Below are 18,681 nucleotides of genomic sequence, written 5' to 3'. Positions count from 1 at the left end.
TTGTTCCATGTTAGATCATTTGATATTGTAATGCCAAGGTATTTTGCAGATGGAACTGTTTCTAATGTGGTGTTATGTAAGAGGTATAGTGTTGGAGTGACTGTTTTTCATTTTGTGATTTGGATAACCGTGCATTTTGATGGATTAAATTGCATTTACATAGTAACCTCTTCTAAAATTACCCAAAATGGCAGACTTTGGAAATAGTTTAAAAAATGTCATTTTAAGTGGATCTTTAGAAATAATTTTTTGACAAACAGTTTTGGAAAAGGTTCACTGATTAAATAGAAGGAAAATCTCATTCATGTATGATATTAATATTTGAATATTTTCCAATAAATGTTAAGAACCGCGATATCATAGAACCCCAGGCTATTAGATGTTACGGGATTTTGTTGTGTTGTAATAGATAGACCCCTTGGTTTGATATTGCCCCACCCCAGGGGGTCACTCAGTTAATAAATTTTATGTAGGATTACACTTATTTTGGTGCAACTGCAATGCTAGTCTAGAGTGTATTTGACATGTATCTTACCTAGCTTGTTGGCTTCTGCAAAACTGGTATTAATAATGCCCTTTTGGTAAATGTTGACCCCACACTTGGATCATTTAGTTGAAATAGTCTTGTATGAGAAAACACAATTCAGTCTTATGTTGTGAAACTACAATGCCAAAAGCTTAGTCAACCTAATACCAAGGGCTAAGATATTTAGTATGTGCAATGTATATGACATTGTAAACATCAGCAGAATTGATATTAATCATGCCCCTGAGGTCAAAATTGGCTCACCCCGTGGTCACTGACTTGATTATAGGAAAACACATTTAAGTCTTATTGTGTGAAACTACAAAGCGAAGAAGTCAGATATTTGGCATGTAACATATGTGTAGATTTCTACAAAAGTTATGTTAATCATGACCCCCAGATCAAAATTGGTCCTGCCCCAGGAGTCACTTGCTTTAGCTAGATTAAGGTATAGGAAAACACATCTTATCTTTTTGTGGATTAATACTATGTTTCTGTTCAAATTTACATTCAGAAGTATTTTGCCCCACCTTTGTTGCTCTTGATTAAATTTGGCTTAATACACCTTTAGCTTTTTAACATGAAGAGACCAGAATAAAATTGCTTACTGCCAGTCAATGAGCTATTATCTCACATCACAGCAGGTTCCTATTCTGACAGTCATGTTCAAGTTCTTACTTGTGAGTAAGTTTATAGTAGGATGTTATAAGTACACGTGACAGAAATTGACAGGATATTTTGCATTTTCTTCACCATTAATTGCTTGAGTCTTGTGTGATTACTCATGTAGATGGTTAATTACCTTATGATCTTAGATTTGTCTTTAGGACCTTTGATGTAAAATATTAGGATATTATCAAATTCATCTCTCTTTTTTCATTGTTTTATTAATAATTTTGTAATGTTTCATTCAGTATAATTATGTCCGATTCTGATGAAACAGTTGGTCCAGATTCTGATGAGACTCTTCCACCTGATGAAGATGAGAGTAACAGATGCTACTCACCAGATTTGTTTGATAATCAAGGTAAGGTGTACAGGCCTATTGGTGCTTTTTAGTTAGTTTAAGTTAGTTGTTGTTTGTGTGTGGGGGGGGGGAGAATTTCAATACTAACAAAGATATTTAGACTTAATAGGTGGATGCACCTTAATGAGTCCCACCTGCCACACCCATTAGATCAAAGGTCAAGGTCACTGGTTATAGCAAATCATAAAATGGATCATTATATCCAAGTGCAATTTACTATTCAGCACAAAACAGTGGAGCATGCTGCTTCTCTAACAGCACATGTTTTAGTTAGTGTCATGTACGACCATCATGGTTCTCTTTATTAAACACTTTTCTTCAAATATTTACTGGACGTTCCAGTTGATAGATTTTGAGGATTTATTAAAAGATTATAAATGCTATTTGGCAAATGAATTTGTATAAGGATGTACTTGTAACTGTTCAACATTTTCGAAGAATTTGAAGATATAAAAAAATAGTCACTAAGATGCGAAGTTATACATAACACCATTTTTAAATGATTACAGAGTCACACAAGTTATATATATATAGAATAATTCACAAGAAGGCTACATACTGTAAACTGTCATAGTGCCTTTAAACCCAACAAAGAAGAATTTAATGAAAATATGTGGCTAATGTGATTACTTGTCAGAACTTAGCATTATGTACAGCTTTATTTCTCAACATTTAAAGAAACTGTTTGAATCCACTTTCTGCTGTACAAGTACAATTCCTATTACAATAAAAATGAATTTGTGCATAGTACAAAATAAATACAAAAAAAAAAGTATTTCATAAACAACTAAATCTGTTCAAAGTAAGTTTTTCTGAGTTTTTTGGGGGGTTTTTGTGTAAAAAGCAAGTCCAGTCATTTTATACCACCATCACATAAAGGGGAAAAGGCAGATCTGTAAAAATGTATGATTTTTAAGACATGAAAAAAAATTCTTACCGATTTTTTTTCTTTTGCAGTGAGTTTTATTAGAAAAATGGAGACAACATCTAATACTGGAGCTGTGAAGAAACATGATAGTAGTGCACATGATATATCCGACAGTGACTCTGACAAAGGGAGATCAGCATGTCACCCCTTTAAAGGGTGGTAACAAACATACAAATTATAAAAATTATAAAATTTCAAATGGTTATGATAAGATGGTGTCCCATAAATCACAAGAAAAGCTTCAAAGAGAAAGTACACAATCCAGTACTGTAGAACATGTACAGTCAGAGAGAAAACAGTTTATGAACGATTTTTTAAACATGACAGAAAGTGACTCAGATAGTGAATATGAAAAAAATAAGAAGATACTTAATGCAATGAAAGAAAAAACTCACAGGAACAAATCAAAGGTTTCTACGAAAACTGAAATAGATGAAGACTTTGCTTTAAATACCATGAAAGAAAAGTCAAAAACATTAAAAAAGTCAGAATATTCAGAAAAGAACCATTTTTTGCAAAAGCCTCACAAAAAAGACTATAGTCAACCCTTACTTAAACAGGAGACTATTTCTAGCAGTAATGATGGATCAAAAGATGTCTGTACCTTGTCAAAGAAATCTGAAGTTAAGGAGAAATCTGAATATTCATCATCAAGTGTTAAGAGGAAGCATTCAAGATCACCTGTACCACAGCAGTTACGTAAAGCTGTTACAGAGATTTTGAATAACAATACAAATTCCATAAAGAAAAAAGTACCATGCCAATATGGAGCAAAATGTTACCGCAAAAATCCATCTCATTTCGAAGAATACAGTCATCCAAAAGGTAAGTAATTAGGCTATTTTGAAAAAAAAATTGGGGTTACCATCAATTCAATTTGGAAAATGTGTAACAAATTGTCTAAATTTGAGTATTTTGCTAGAATGGGAGCTATATAGATGTTATTATGTATGAAATGAAAATGTTGTGTGTATATCATTGGTAAATATTATGTAAGAATGGCTTAAGCATTCAATAATCTTGACTGCCCCCCTTAATTTTCTCTAAGAAATAAAAGGGAACTTTTACCTTACATTATGGGAAACAAATTTTCTGAATAATTCATGTCTTATACTAGAGGTGTTGTTCCTTGTTGTGCTGGATGTAACTTTATGATATAAATGATCCGTGGGGGGGGGGGGGGGAGGAAATAGGTTCCTTTAATGATGTATGGTATAAGTAAGACCATTGTGTATGGTCAATATAAATAAAATCTTTGTACTTAGGGAAATGCACATGCTTGAGTATCTTTGGCCCAATTTATAAATGTATTCTTTTGTAGAAAAGTATTTAAAAGTCAATAAAGATATTTAACTGTTATATAATAAAATTATTTTCTACATTGAAGTCAATGTTGAAGTATGTTAGTTTACATCAAGATTATTTTTTAAGTGACACTATGCTCATATTTTCACTGTCAAGTTTAGCTGAATTGACTTTAAATTTTAAAAGAATGACTCGGGTACAATGGTGTTTGACCAACAGTTAGTATTTTGGAAAATGTTTAGGATAAAAATTAAATCTGCCTAAAATATAAAAAGACTGCCCCACTCTTTGTATAAGCTGATCTTTACAGATAAATTCTAATGGAAATTTACAGAAAGTTCATTTGGATCCGTGCATTATATATTGATTACGCTAAATAAATTCTTAAATTCAAAGGAATTATGACAAAATGAAAACTTGTTTTGACTTTCACTCACTGTATACCCTTGGATGGGCACAATGTCACTTTAAGTGTCAGTTTAACCAGTTTCATGTTTTATTGTGAAATAATGTTGTATTAGTTTTGTAGCATGCCTGTATATTTTGGAAATGAAAGTTTTGAGCTGTGAGAGAATTCTGAATAAACACAATGCTATGTTTTCACACTTGTATTTACACTGTTATATAGTTATTAAAATGAACAGGAATGTGACACATGATTTGATAGTAGGAATCATGTTGTGTTACAACCTGTTAAGTAAAGTGTTATACTATTTCACACATTTTTCATCTGTCATTTTTTTTCGACATTTATTCTTAGTAACTCAGAACCACATGCAACACTTACTTGTTTACACCAAACACAGAACTTGACAGTGTAAAATCTATGGACTATTTTAGAGATTACGGTCTTTATTATGTAACCACATTCATTTGACTTTTTAGCTCTGCTGAGCTAGCTCAGAGTGAGCTTTTAGGATCGTTTAATTTCCGTCGTCGGTCGTCCGTCCAGACATGTTTGTTAACACTCTAGCGGTCACATTTTTGTCTCAATCATCATCAAACTTGGTCTGGATGCTTATCTAGTTGATAGCTCGAATGATTTCGAACATGGGTCATCTCGGATGAAAACTAGGTCACCGGAGCTAAAAAAGGAAAAAACCTTGTTAGCACTAGCGGTCACATTGTTGCCTCATCATTATCAAACTTGATGGGATGCTAGTCAAGGTGATAGCTCGGATGAGTTCGAACATGGGACATCTCGGATGAAACACTAGGTCACCGGAGCTAAAAAAAGAAAAACCTTGTTAACACGCTAGCGGTCACATTTTTGCCTCAATCATCATCAAACTTGGTAGTAATGCTCAAGCTACTTGGAAACTTAACATTTTCAAAATTATTGATTCATGTAATAATTTCTATCGTGGAAATGAACATCTTCTTCCACCTAAACCAAGATTTACTTTAAGACATCTGAAAAAGGAAATTCTAGCTTTTCACTCAAAATTAGTTTTGGTGCCCGTGGACAAGGTGGCTAATAATATCATTATTGTATGACGAATCCATTACATTAACGTTTTACAAAAGGAACTTAACAGTTCTAATGCGTATTCAAAAAATACTGCTTCTGAAAAAGACATTGTTAACAATCATGTTACTAATATTTCCAGTCTTAAAGTCCGAATCTATGAAAAAGAACTAAAACTTCCTATAATGTATTGGATTCCTAAATTACATAAAAAAACTTACAAAACCAGATTCATTGCTAATTCTACATCTAGCACAACAAGTAAACTTTCTATTTCATTGACGACTTGTTTGACTGTCATTAAAACACATGTAATTAGATACTGTGATAAAGTGTACAAAAAATACCGGCAAACATCTACTTAAAGTAGGTCCATTAAGAAATTCTGGATAAATTGAAAATTAAGAACTATCAAGCTTCAACTGTCACATAATTTAATTAATGATAAACTTATTTCCCTTATTCAGAAAACCTTTGCACGGGAAAAGGTTTCATTTCTTGCATGTAACTCTAAAAAAAAACCTTCTTTACAAACTGTATTGTAAAACAGTATACTATGTGGACATGTGACGGCTCTCTTTTCTTTTAGACAATATTTATGTCAGGTTTGGTATATAATACCCTATTCAAACAAATCATAGGGATTCCTATGGGTACTAATTGTGCACCAATGGTCGCCGATTTGTTTTTATATTGCTAGAAAGAGATTTTATGTAAGGTCTCTCTGAAAATACAGAAAAAGATGTTATATTAGCATTTTATAACACTTCCATATACCTAGATGCCATTTTTAATTTAGATAATTCTAATTTCGATCAAATGGTGTCTAATATTTATCCTACTGACCTACAACTTAATAAAACGAGTTCTTGAAATTTAACTACATCATTTTTGGATAGTCATATCACTATTAAAAACAATTCTATTCACACGAAAATCTATAATAAAAAAGATGACTTTGATTTTGGTATAGTAAATAATCAACATTTGGATAGAGACGTACATCTTACGGGTTTTATATATCTCAGTTAATTAGATTCGCTAGAGCTTGTAGCAACGTAAAGGATTTTAACGAGCGAAATATTTTCATTACCGGTAAGCTACTCAAACAGGGCTACCGCTATTATAAATTACTTAAATATTTTACAAAATTTTACAATCGTAACTTTTATTTAATTTCAAAATTCAATATTGATCTAAAAGCACATTAGCCAGCCTGATTTTTACGGGGATGTTGTTTACAGACTTTTTAAGATATTGGGTCATTGTAATTTTTCTGTTGTCTTTACAACAATTATTAAACGTTTTATTAAAAGGGGTTATGGCCCTACTATTTTAAGACATACCGCATGCTTAGTGTTCAACCCATTCACAGTTGGACGCTACGCTTTCCTCATTTGATTACATCTGACGGACCAAGTGGGAGACTCTATGATGGACAGTTCTTAAAGCCCTTTGGGACGGAATTGCCTTAATGTTCGTCTTCTTCTGTCGGGCCCTTGTAGGTGATCTTCTTGTTGCTCTGTCTTCCTCTAAGACATGGAGAACTTTTGTTATGGTTATTGGGTTTTCTTTTGTATGTTTTTACATGAGCATTTCGATGTTTTACTTATTTTACCTTTTGTAATCATGACAACTGTTAGAGTTTCACTTGGCGGGGATTCATTTAATTTACACTGTCTCGTTTATAGGAACATGGTGGGGCTAAGAGTGAGGTTTGGTGCACCATTAACCGGTTTAAACGCCCCAGCAGTATTTATGCTACTGACCGTTCCTAGGCGGCGCCCCTCTGTGTTCCTCAGATGTATGTCTTTGTTGTTTCATACTGTTTTGGTGACACTTTTTGGGCCTATTATTCAATCATTTAATTGTTTTCTTTAAGATCCTTATCATTTACTAATTATTTCTTCTAATGTATGATTTTAGTGATTAACCTGCACATGCTTTGCCCTGCCCTGTTTTAGTTTGGGGTCCTCCTGGGCACCTTGCCACTGGCTCTTGTTACTGGATCGTGTGGGGGTTGCGTGCGTTAAACGCCGCCTTTCCTTGTTGATCTTGTTCATCATATTTGATTGAGTCTTTACACGAGGGATAATGAATAAGTGCAACATCCTTCACGTCCCCTAGCACTGCCTTGAGCGGTACTCAATTCTCAACACTAGTGCTAGCATCAATGATTTCGAAGGACCAGAAAACCCTCAGCTTACATTAAATGTTTAAAATTTCTTTAAAAATACTTTCAATTAAAATGCCCATGATGTTAATATAGATATTTTGATTTTAATCTGTATTTTTGTATTTACATGACTAGACAGGAAGTTCTAGTTTTACTGGTAGACCTCAGGTGCCCCTCTACATTATTTCAAGCACAAACCTGGGAAGAACCACCGATGCTTTATAAGCTAGCCGAATAGCTTTGTCAAAATATTTATTGTGATCTGCAAAGGAACTGAAGCGTACAAACAATAAAATATTATAAACAATATCAACAAGGAAAGGCAGCGTTCAATGAACGCAACCCAATCCAATGCCTCATCGCACACCTTGGCATCGAACTGGGAACACTAGAAATTCAGTATTGTGTTAAGTAGCGTTTTTAACATTCTTGAATGTTAATTGTCGTTAATAAGAATTTGCATTGTTATATATTCGTAATACAAGTTACCTTTGGGATAAATGGCATACCCTTCCTTAGATATATATATGTATATAACCCTCGGCTGACACCTCAGACTATATTGATCTCAGTCAGCTATATTCTCCTGTATATCCAATCAGCAACTTGTATAATTAAGATATTATATAATGTAGTCTGCCTAACATATATATCTTGGTCTGCCTAAGGTGTATTTAGTCATGAATAGATATTGTGGTCTGTCTAAGGTTTATTCTGTCATTAAAATATATATTTTGGTCTGCCTAAGTTGTATCCCGTCATTATGAAAAACTTAGGCAGACCTTAAAAAATATATATATATTTCAGAACATGGCATCAGGATTCCTATCTCACAACTGTTTAATGTTTAGTAGTTTTCACTGTGTATTTCATAAAACAAAATGAAATGTTGATGTTTTAAAATATTGATATACTTGTTTGAAAGGAAATACTGTTGTTACAATTTTTTTTTTCAGAACGATATTTGGAAGCCAGATATAGTTCTAGCCAATTCAGTTAGATCATATGAAAGTCTTGGACATAAAACTATTATGGTAGAAAATTATGATGAAGGTTTGATTAGGTGGTACCCTCTTGAGGTACGTATATTTTATCACTCCCTAGAATACCTTATTTTCTCAAATCACCTGATATGAACTAGATTGTACAATATATTATGTACATTGTAATTAATCATGTATTAATGCGGCATGACTTCAAATAAGTCTATTAACATGTCTATTGTTAAGGAATAATACGAATATATATTTTCTAATCTAGATAAAAACCTAAATTTAAAATATGGGAGAATGTACTATATTTACCACATAAGTTTTGTAATGATACAATCGTAGTAAATTTTGCATTGTATGTGCCGCCAACTTCAACTGACAACATGTGTATCAATATTTCAGATGTTTGAAACGTCGTGTGATATAGACATGACTTATTACCCATATGATGTACAAACTTGTGAAATTCTGTTTATGTCTTAGAGCTACACTGGATTAAGCAACTGTTAAAGATAAAAAAATAAACGCACATAATAATACTACCTTCAGTACTATTTTATGTTAACGTTCAATGGTAGGATACTACGTCATCGCACACATGTTGAATGCTTCCACTCGGACCATTTTTTGTAGAAAATTCGTCAACACGATTTTATAACAAGAAATAGAGTACCAAAACATAATGTAGCGCATACTTCGTTGAGATAGTTGTAAGAAACGTTTATAGATTTATTGCCTGTTTTAGGCCTGAAAACTTTGAATGCTCCCACTTTAGATTGTAAACCTTCTTGAAAATTACTTTCCACATACCAAAGCATAAACCGAGTAATGTCTACACACTTTTTTGATATTGTTTCAAATATTTTTATTCAAAAGTCAATTTATCTTACATTGCATGGACACATTTGCTCAAACGTCTTATAAGTTATATTTCTAAATATTTATCATTGGTGCTTTTGAAGAACATTCTATGTATAAATCATACAACATAGGAGAACAGAGAATGAAATGGTGTCTAGTGAAAAGGTACATTTTTAATGTATACATTGTATACATGCTTAAGATAATTTAATACGAATGTTTTTAAAGGTGTCTTTAAAGTTCATAGTATCAAAAGTGTATTCCATAGACTGCGTTTAAATATGCAGACAGCAAACTTTCTCAGTCCGAGTTTGAGCATTTCTGCAATCGAGACCATCTGGGAGCATTTTTCATTTTTTAAAAAGATTTTTGAATAGAAATATTTAAAACCAATCACGAAAAATATGTAAACATTACTCGGTTTATGCCCTGGTATGTGTAAAAAAATAATTTTCATAAAGGCTTTAAACCTAATTTCTTACAGGTTGTGGAAAATGTCCGAGTGGGAGCATTCAGAGAAAAAAACTTATTCCGTTTTCAGGCCTTAATCGGGCAATAAATCTACAAAATTTTCGTACAGTGACCTCAAAAACTGTAGCCATTCTATGCTGCGTTGCATTTAATTTTGATACTCGTAACTGTTTCTTATTAAATTAGTCGACGGAGTTTCAATAAAACATGGTCCGAGTTGGATCATTGAGAGAAGACGTAGTATCCTACTATTAATGACTTCACATCAAAAAATATATTCACGATTGTGCAATGTCGCTTTTATAGAATCTCTATATATAACTGCCCGGGTATACCATTTAAACAAGTTATTAAAGATTGATGGCTCTACCACGATATATGCACTAAATTTATCTATTTACCAAACCATTAAGTATTTTACATGAATTCAGTTGTTAAAGTTGTAAAAGATAAATTTCATAGTTGTCCATCCCGGACAGTATCGGATTTGTAATCGAGAGATCACCGATTCCATCTCCTATGTAGGATTAAGTGGCAAAAATACGTAAAAAAAATCGGCGTAAGAAACAAATTTAAATTGCCCTTGGATGATATATGCACTAATATGTTATGTTTTTTTGCCTTATTGCAGATTAAACTAACTGCAGATCCTGATCATGTGATGTTGAGCTATTACGATACCAACCCTTTATGGGAAATCTTAGAAACAAGTGTAAAAAATTCCACTAGAGTTAACGTAGATGTCCTTATTTATGAATTAAAGTTAAAGCGGAAACCCCAGCACGCAATGTTGACATTATTTCTTCCAGTTTTGTTGCTCACCATTTTAGGACTTTTCGTGTTTGCAAGATAGATCAGGATACGCGGTTACAGTTTTCCTTGCTTTTTCTGTCTACTTAACTCTTGTAGATTCTGTTATGCCGCCAAATTCCCAGAAGATACCACTCTTTTCGATATATCTAGTAGTTCAAACTGCCCAGTCAACAATCATCACAATTCTATCTGTACTTTTAACAAAAGCGGAATTAATGGACAAGGACTCCACTGTACCACGTTGTCTTGTGTTTCTAGTTAAAATTAGCACAGTATGCTGTAGGAAAAAGTTGAAATCTTACAACGTCGATACTATTGAAAGCACTGAAACAGAAGCAACTTCGGATGACAAGAACGATAAGAATAAGGAGACCAAAATTGTCACGGAAAAAAACCCTTGCACTTGGGGCATGGTTGTCGACGCCGTTGATAAAGTAGCATCAATATTCTTCACTCTCACTTTTATTGTAGCAACCGTAGGTTTCTTTTGTATAATCATTCTTGCAAAAAATTGACTGCTTCATTTGATGAAAACAAACTTATTTACATTTCCTACAATTATATATTTACTACTGAAAATGATCTGTAAGTTTTATCTAAAATTTGGATGTTTGAATAGATCATTTGATGTTCTATCAATCACGTGTTAATCTATATCTTCTAGCGAGATAGAATTCAAAACGCGTTCTCGGGAATATATCTAATGTTCTACCCAAATTGACGAATTAATTAAAGAAATAGTGTGTTTCACCGTAGAAGTTTGCGAATTTCTCATGCTTTGAGAAGTAATGATATCACGAGGATATGCCGTCAGGGATACAATGATCCGTCACTGTTGATCTTGCATTATTTTCAAATTGGAGTAAGAGAGTGTTCTACATTAAGCGCGATAACTAGCATGTTAAACACTGTCACTGTTATAATTCATAGTTATCTCTCTGATTGATTAACTAAAACATATAATATTATGTGAACTGTATTATCAAAGTTTAATCATTCAAGATTAAACTCTTTTATTTTACATGAATGACACATTTCTTAATTTATCGATCAGTAGAACTGCGTATCAATACGCATGCCCAGTCTTGGAGCTATATTTAGAACACTATATATAAGGAGCTGCGCGAGCCCGCTGCTTCCTTTTCGTTCTGGAACTCTATGAGAAAGGTAGCTGCTGATCATATTTTAATATTTTGTAAAAATCTTAAATTAGGTTTTAATTTTTGGATGTTAATTGTAAAGTTTAAATTATTATTTTAAACGTTAACTATTTAAGTGCTCTTTATATGTCAGTCTTTATAAATCTCGTTTTTTGATTGAATTTTAAATGAACGAAAATAGAAAATAACCACGTGGCCCTATTTATCCAAAAGGGACAATACAGTTATAACTTTTCCAAATTATCAATAGTATAAACATAAGAAACGTTAACTATTGAAGTGCTCTTCTTATATAAATCTTTATTAATCTCGCTTTGATTTAATTTTAAATAAACAAAATGGGAAAATAACCACGTAGCCTTGTTTATCCGAAAAGGCTATACATTTATACTATTCCTTATTATCAATATAGTATAAACATAAGAATTGATCATTAAAATCTATATACTGGCAATATTATAGGCTGTTTATAATAAGACAATTTGTTGTTTTTTCTTGATCAAAATGCCCAAACGACGTGCGGACGAAACTGTGAGACTGGCCAGTGCTGTAAATGAGAAAAGACGACAAGCACAGAGGACACCTGGCTCGAATCCGAACCCACGGCAAGAAGTTGTTCAAATTGATGACTCTTCCCCAACTTCAGGTGAAGTAAATTTTCAATCTAACATTATTTTGTCCGCCCATGTTTCTCAATCTATCAAAGAGAAAATATGGTGCAATAATTATATAGAATTACATCATCTGCTTCCTAAAGTTAAACCAGATTCTGCAGGAAAACAAAAAATACAATTTGAAAATGGTGTTTGTTTGTTTGTTTCATTTTACGCCTTTTCCCAACAGTATTTCAGTCATATAGGCGGGTAGTTTCCTAACCATCGTTCCTGGAGAGTTACACCAGTACGTGACAACCTTCCTCCGCGCTAAACTACCAAAGCATCTCCCGGGGATCGTGAGCTGATCCTATGTCCCAATGAACAATCGCCCAAAGGTATTGAAAACATTGAATCTTGGACAGATGGTTTCCATATCTTTATTGCTATATATATACTAAAGCATCCTGATGAAATTGGCAATTTGCTACAATATATGGCAAACATACGACAGGCAGCAACCAGGCATATCGGTTGGGCCGCCTACGACTCTAGCTTTAGGCTAAAAAAATCTGTCAACGAATCTTTAAGATGGGAGACAATCGATCCAGAACTCTGGATGTTGTCCATGCAAACCAATTCAGTCGGTTGGTCTTTCGATACCTCCCTTTCTCGAAAAAGTGTTTTCCTTTTAATAATAAGGGCTTTTGTGTCAACATAAATTGTTCTTTTGCACATAAGTGTATAAAATGCTCTGGTAATCACCCAGCATTACAGTGCAGAATAATAGTAGCAGATACGTATTCACAAGATGCTTCGAGATTAAATACTAGGCCTAATCGTTTCAGTCTCGGCAACTCCCCCACAGTTCCCACAGTTCCAGTACCAAGTTTTTCTCCTCAAACAGAAGATTTATGGGGCCTAGGTTTAACACCAATTAATATAATTACCCTTAAAAAACAATTGACAGGTTACAATATAAACGATGCTTCTTTTATATATCTGGATTTAAACATGGGTTTAAATTAAATAATACTGGTCCAAGAGCACCAGTTTTCTCGGATAATCTCGCGTCAGCTAAACAAAATCCAGGAGTCTTAAATAAAAAATTATATGAGGACAAAACATTTGGCTGGATTGTCGGACCATTCAAGCAACCACCTATTTCAAATTTGCAAATTAATGCTGTTGGGCTCGTTCCAAAAACGCTCTGGTGACTGGAGACTTATCACAAATTTGTCATTTCCCGCCAAAATAACAGCGTAAATGAATTTATCGAACCAGATTATCGGCATGTCAAGTATGCACAATTCGACGAAGCAGTATCAATTGTTCAATGTATAGGAAAAAAAAATGCAGTCTGTTGCAAAGCTGATATAAAATCAGCTTTTAACTTGTGTCCTGTCTGGCCAGGTGACTTTGACTTACTTGTATTAAATCAGATCTGGGTTACTGGGTGCAAAAAAATGTTACCTCAGGGTTCCGCCTGTGCCTGTTTCATTTTCGAAAAATTTGCTTCTTTTTTAGAATGGCTTGTTAAAAAAGAATCTGGTAAAAATAATTTGACTCATCTCTTAGATGATTTTTTTATGGCAGACGATAGTTTTGAATCATGTCTGGAACTCTTTAATGTATTCAAACACGTTTGTTCAGATCTTGGCGTACCTCTGTGTCCAGATAAGTTGATAGGTCCTTTAAAAACTATTACTTACTTGGGGCTTGAAATAAATGCGGAGAATCAAACTATTCACGTACCCTCAGACAAAATAAATAAAGCTAAAGACGAACTTTTGCGGCTTATATCTTCAAAAAAAATAACTTTGAAAGGCTATTCCTACTGGTAGAGCTTTCTTGCGAAGATTTTATGATTCTATGTCTAAGGTTAAAAAATCTTTTCATTTTATACGTGTAAACAGGGACATGCGCGATGACGCCATGACCTGGCTCACATTCCTTTCTGAATTTAACGGACTCGCCATGTTTAATGAGAAGAATTGGTCAGAGAATACATTTATTGAACTCTACACTGACGCCTCCGGCAACAAAAAATTGGGTTGTGACTGCTACTTTAAAGGTCAGTGGTGTGCCTTTTAAGTGGCCAGCCCACTGGAGGAGTTTATTTTTTAAGGACATTACATATCTTGAACTCGTGCCTATTGTTCTAGCTCTCGAGTTATGGGGCAATGAAATGAAAAACAAAAAGGTTATGTTTCGGTCTGATAATGAGTCTTTAGTTCATATTTTGAATAAAAAATCGTCAAAAACAAGCGGGTTATGAATCTGATTAGACCTTTAATGCTTTCCATACTACAAAAATAATATTCAGTTCAAAGGTAACATGTTAGCACAAAGTTAAACACAATCGCTGATTCTATAAGTCGCTTTCAGTGGGCAAGGCTGTATCAGGAATTACCAGAAAATGCAGCAAAACAGCCATGCAGTATACCAACGGCCTTTCTACGTCTCTTAAGCCAGAAATAGATAGACTTATTTATGTATCATTGGCGGAAAATACTCATAAACAATATAACACTGCAATATCTTCATTCTCAAACTTTTGTAGTATGATAGGCGTATCACTGCAATGGCCTCCAACAGTGCATCAGATAACAGAATAAATAGCTTTCATGTCCTTGCAACAGTACGCCTATAAGACAATAAATAGCTACATATCTGCTATAAGTTATGTCACTAAGCTTCACGATATGGTTGATGACACAAAAAAGTTTAAGGTGAAACGTATGCTTGAAGGTTTAAGACGAACAAGAGGGTCTAATGATACACGTCAGCCTATAACAGATGACATATTAAAAAGTTAATTTCAGCGTTACAAAGTGTCTGTCGCTCTCGGTACGAGTACATGCTATTTGCAGCTGCATTTTCACTCGCATGTATTGCACTCCTTAGAGTGAGTGAATTCACTTCACGCAACAAGAGGTCATCAAATCATTTCCTGTCAATACATGACATTACTATGGGTTCGGGGGGACAAAAATACGTTTATACATGAAACATTCGAAAACTGATCAAAGAGGTCGTGGCACATTTCTCGATATCGAAATTGAGGGAAAAAACAAGTTTTGTTATGATAATATTCACTCTTATCTTAACTATCGTCAGTGCCAAAATAATACTGACCACCTTTTTTGCCATTTTGATGGGTCTCCTCTGACTTCTTACCAGTTCAATGCTGTTCTCAAAAAGGCTGTTAAATTCATTGGTCTGGATAACAGCAAGATAAGGTCTCATTCTTTTAGGATAGGGCTGGCTTCAGGGATGTATAGAGATGGGTGTCTTATATGACCTTATAAGTCTTATATTCGTTAATTTCAGACAATACTGTGGGTTTTTCCTGAAGCCGTTGTCGGTTCATTTAACCTTTTTTTTGCTAATCACATAAATAAGTAGTTCATACTATTTAATTCTTCACGCCAGTTCATGTTTGTTTTGCATTAATAAAAAAAATATATATATATAGATTCTATTTAAAGATAGCTTACGTGTTGTCTGATGTGATTATGCGTACAATACGTCTTATAATATGAGTCCCGAAGGTTAAACCAGTTAAGTGATAGCAGTTACAAATTTTTCAAAATTATAAAGATATTGTGAAGGATCTGCCAAATGCCAAATAATAAAGATAAAGTTGTATGATGAAATAATAAAGATAAAGTTGTATGATGAAATAATAAAGATAAAGATGAAATAATAAAGATAAAGATGATATGATGATAATAAAATCATAATGTTTGTGTTGTTATAATAATGGTTTCTAAATAGAAATGATAATGTGATAAAGATAAAGGTGAAATGACGAAGATAACACCATAATGTTTGTGTTGTTATTATAATGACTTCAGAATAATGATAATTAGATAAAGATAATGAGGACATGATGATAATAACATCATAATGTCTGTGTTGCTATGATAATAATTTCAGAAAATGAATGATAATTTGATAAAGATAATGATGACTGTTTTGACAATAATATCATAATGTCTGTGTTGTTATGGTAATAATTTCAGACTAATGATAATTTGATAAAGATAATGATTACGTGATGATAACGACAATATTATGATAGTCGTTTGCAATAGTATAATGATAGGTTTGATAAATATAATGACGAAATGATAATATGATTGCAGAATGATAATGATAATGTGACAAATATAATTATGATAATAATACCAGATCGATTGATGGTATAAATTCTTAACTCAAACGCCATATATAAGGTTGTTATTGGTCGGCGATCCGCTTTTGGCAACTTAAATGTAACATTTGCTATCACTGTATAGGTAGACCGTTGTCGGATTCCTATACATAAATATTGACGATTAAGCTCCAAATTTTCATGTTCCTTTAATGTCTGGATAATTGGTTCCTCCATTATAAGCGGTGCATATCAGAGACTGTGTTCAAGACCAGACGGCGTTAATCTAGGGTTACGGAAAACTATTGGTGGTAATCTTGTATGGGAACATATGGGTGGTATGAAAATCGAGGATCTGGAACAAAGTATAGCCTACTTAACTTCCTTTAAGCAGAATGATCCCCCGACTTATATTCTTATTCATTGTGGAGGCAATGATATAGGCCTTAAAACATCTGCTGCTATTATTGCGGATCTCAAAATAATTATAGATAATATCAGAAGTAAGTTTCCAAAATAAATAATTTGGTCACAGATTTTACCAAGGCGATCATGGCGTTATATGCCGGATGTATATCACGCTGACCGGGCAAGAAAACGTATAAACAGCTCAAAAGCCACCTATGTCATAAATGGCGGGGGTCACTACCTAAAATACCCGGATATAACTCTCGCCCCAATGTTCTTTAGGTACGACGATACACACTTGTCGCCCACTGGTTACCACCTTATGCTGAATAGTATTTCCGGAGCAATTTATTCATTCAGGAAACTCAACAGTCCTATCTTCCCGATGTGATTAGTGACTGTATTGGTTGTTAGTAATTCCTTAAAGTATACATGTATATATATATCATATAAATCATGTTTCTAATATTATTTTTTTTTAGTTTTGCAACGTGGCTGGGTTAAGTCGTTATGTTAAACCGCTTTGGCGGAAGGTACTCTCATTCTTCGAGCCCCTTTTTGGCTGAAATTTAACATAACGTATTTCTATTTGCGACCGTTGTCGGGGCAAATATGATGTGTATATATAAAGTTCTAAAATTTGTTTTTATACCCAGTCATGATGGAAATTGTTCGCCAAAAGAAATAAAAAAGTTATAACATAAATTGTTGTATTTTCTTCTCGTATAAGACTGATTTGCGATGTACAATGGCCTCTCGGGTTCGAACCAGCAACCTTATTCCAGAACTCTCTTTATTATGCATTCATTGGAAAATAAATTCATGTATACTACGCATTTTGATAATACAGGACGAACGGCTTACTAGCTCTTATGTTATTTTCGCACTGTTTTATACAAAAATGGCTATCATAAAGTTCACAAGTCACGAAAACTTCAACAACACTAAAAATGAGAAATAAAATCTTCAAATACATATTTTTTCTGTAAAAAACATACATGTATATCAATTACTGCTGATTATAAATACATGTACTGTATACAGGACAGGTGTATATATGTACACGTATATTCACTTTATAAAAAGTAATATGAACATACGGAAAATGATGAACTTCTTAACAAGGATTTACTTTCATTTATTTTATTATGTTTCATCCAGGAACGGTTAAATACTTTGATAGCGAAAATTAAATTTATTTAAATCTAGAAAGTTCTTGCTAAATCTATTGAATTTGAATAAGAGAATGCACAAACTATGTTTAGGAAGCTGTGTCAAGAGACATTTGTCCTGTCTGCCAATCTCTAGTATACGCTTATACTGTATTTATCTGTTGATTACATAACTAAGTTTATCTGTCAAATTGCATGATAAAAATATAGTACTGCATGAGTTCCATTATATTTGTTAAATGTGCCATGTATAATTCTTACCCGTGCTTTTTTTAGTTTGTCCATGTAAACACATACAATATAAACAGATAATACCTAGTATTACAGTGCAATTAATAAGGTTGTCGAATTGCTAGTGCATTTGACACTATCTTTCTCGCATTGTATTTGAATTATATAATAATCAAGCTGCGTTTTCAATAAAAGATTTCAAACAATCTAAATATATTTGAAGTTTTTGCGATTAGGATGAAGACAGCATTAATCAATCAATGACCGTAAAATGGTGGTTTTGTAGGTAAATGTTTACATTTTATGATAAAATATAACTGATGAATTTCTCACATACAATTTTTCTGTGAAATTTTGCTTTTTGAATTTGAGTACAATGTTATTTCAGTTG

The 18,681-nt window shown here is 33.3% G+C and overlaps 2 protein-coding genes across 2 annotated transcripts; both read left to right on the top strand.

Annotated features, from left to right (window-relative positions):
• Positions 1-2,693: 2,693 nt before the first annotated feature.
• Positions 2,694-3,888, top strand: LOC132727719 (aprataxin and PNK-like factor). Its single transcript, XM_060713286.1, has 2 exons — positions 2,694-3,306; positions 3,869-3,888. Exons 1-2 carry the CDS (start codon positions 2,694-2,696, stop codon positions 3,886-3,888), a joined length of 633 nt encoding a protein of 210 aa, XP_060569269.1.
• An 11,137-nt stretch (positions 3,889-15,025) lies between these two features.
• LOC132727718 (uncharacterized) lies at positions 15,026-16,982 on the top strand (the record flags this gene model as incomplete). Its single annotated transcript, XM_060713285.1, has 3 exons — positions 15,026-15,134; positions 15,313-15,598; positions 16,723-16,982. Coding segments are annotated over exons 1-3 (655 nt in total), but the record flags the coding sequence as incomplete, so codon positions are not given.
• Between the last annotated feature and the right edge of the window lie 1,699 nt (positions 16,983-18,681).

Source organism: Ruditapes philippinarum, unplaced genomic scaffold (genome assembly GCF_026571515.1).
Source record: "Ruditapes philippinarum isolate M1 unplaced genomic scaffold, ASM2657151v2 ctg13968_1_1_1_1, whole genome shotgun sequence".
Lineage (NCBI taxonomy): Eukaryota > Metazoa > Mollusca > Bivalvia > Venerida > Veneridae > Ruditapes > Ruditapes philippinarum.
This window is presented reverse-complemented; position numbering and strand designations above follow the sequence as displayed.

Excerpts from the sequence above, each read along its gene's own strand:
- LOC132727719 (XM_060713286.1), top strand. The coding sequence starts at position 2,694 with ATGGTGTCCCATAAATCACAAGAAAAGCTTCAAAGAGAAAGTACACAA. Across the intron at positions 3,307-3,868 it reads AGAATACAGTCATCCAAAAG|TCAATGTTGAAGTATGTTAG; the intron begins GTAAGTAATTAG and ends TCTACATTGAAG.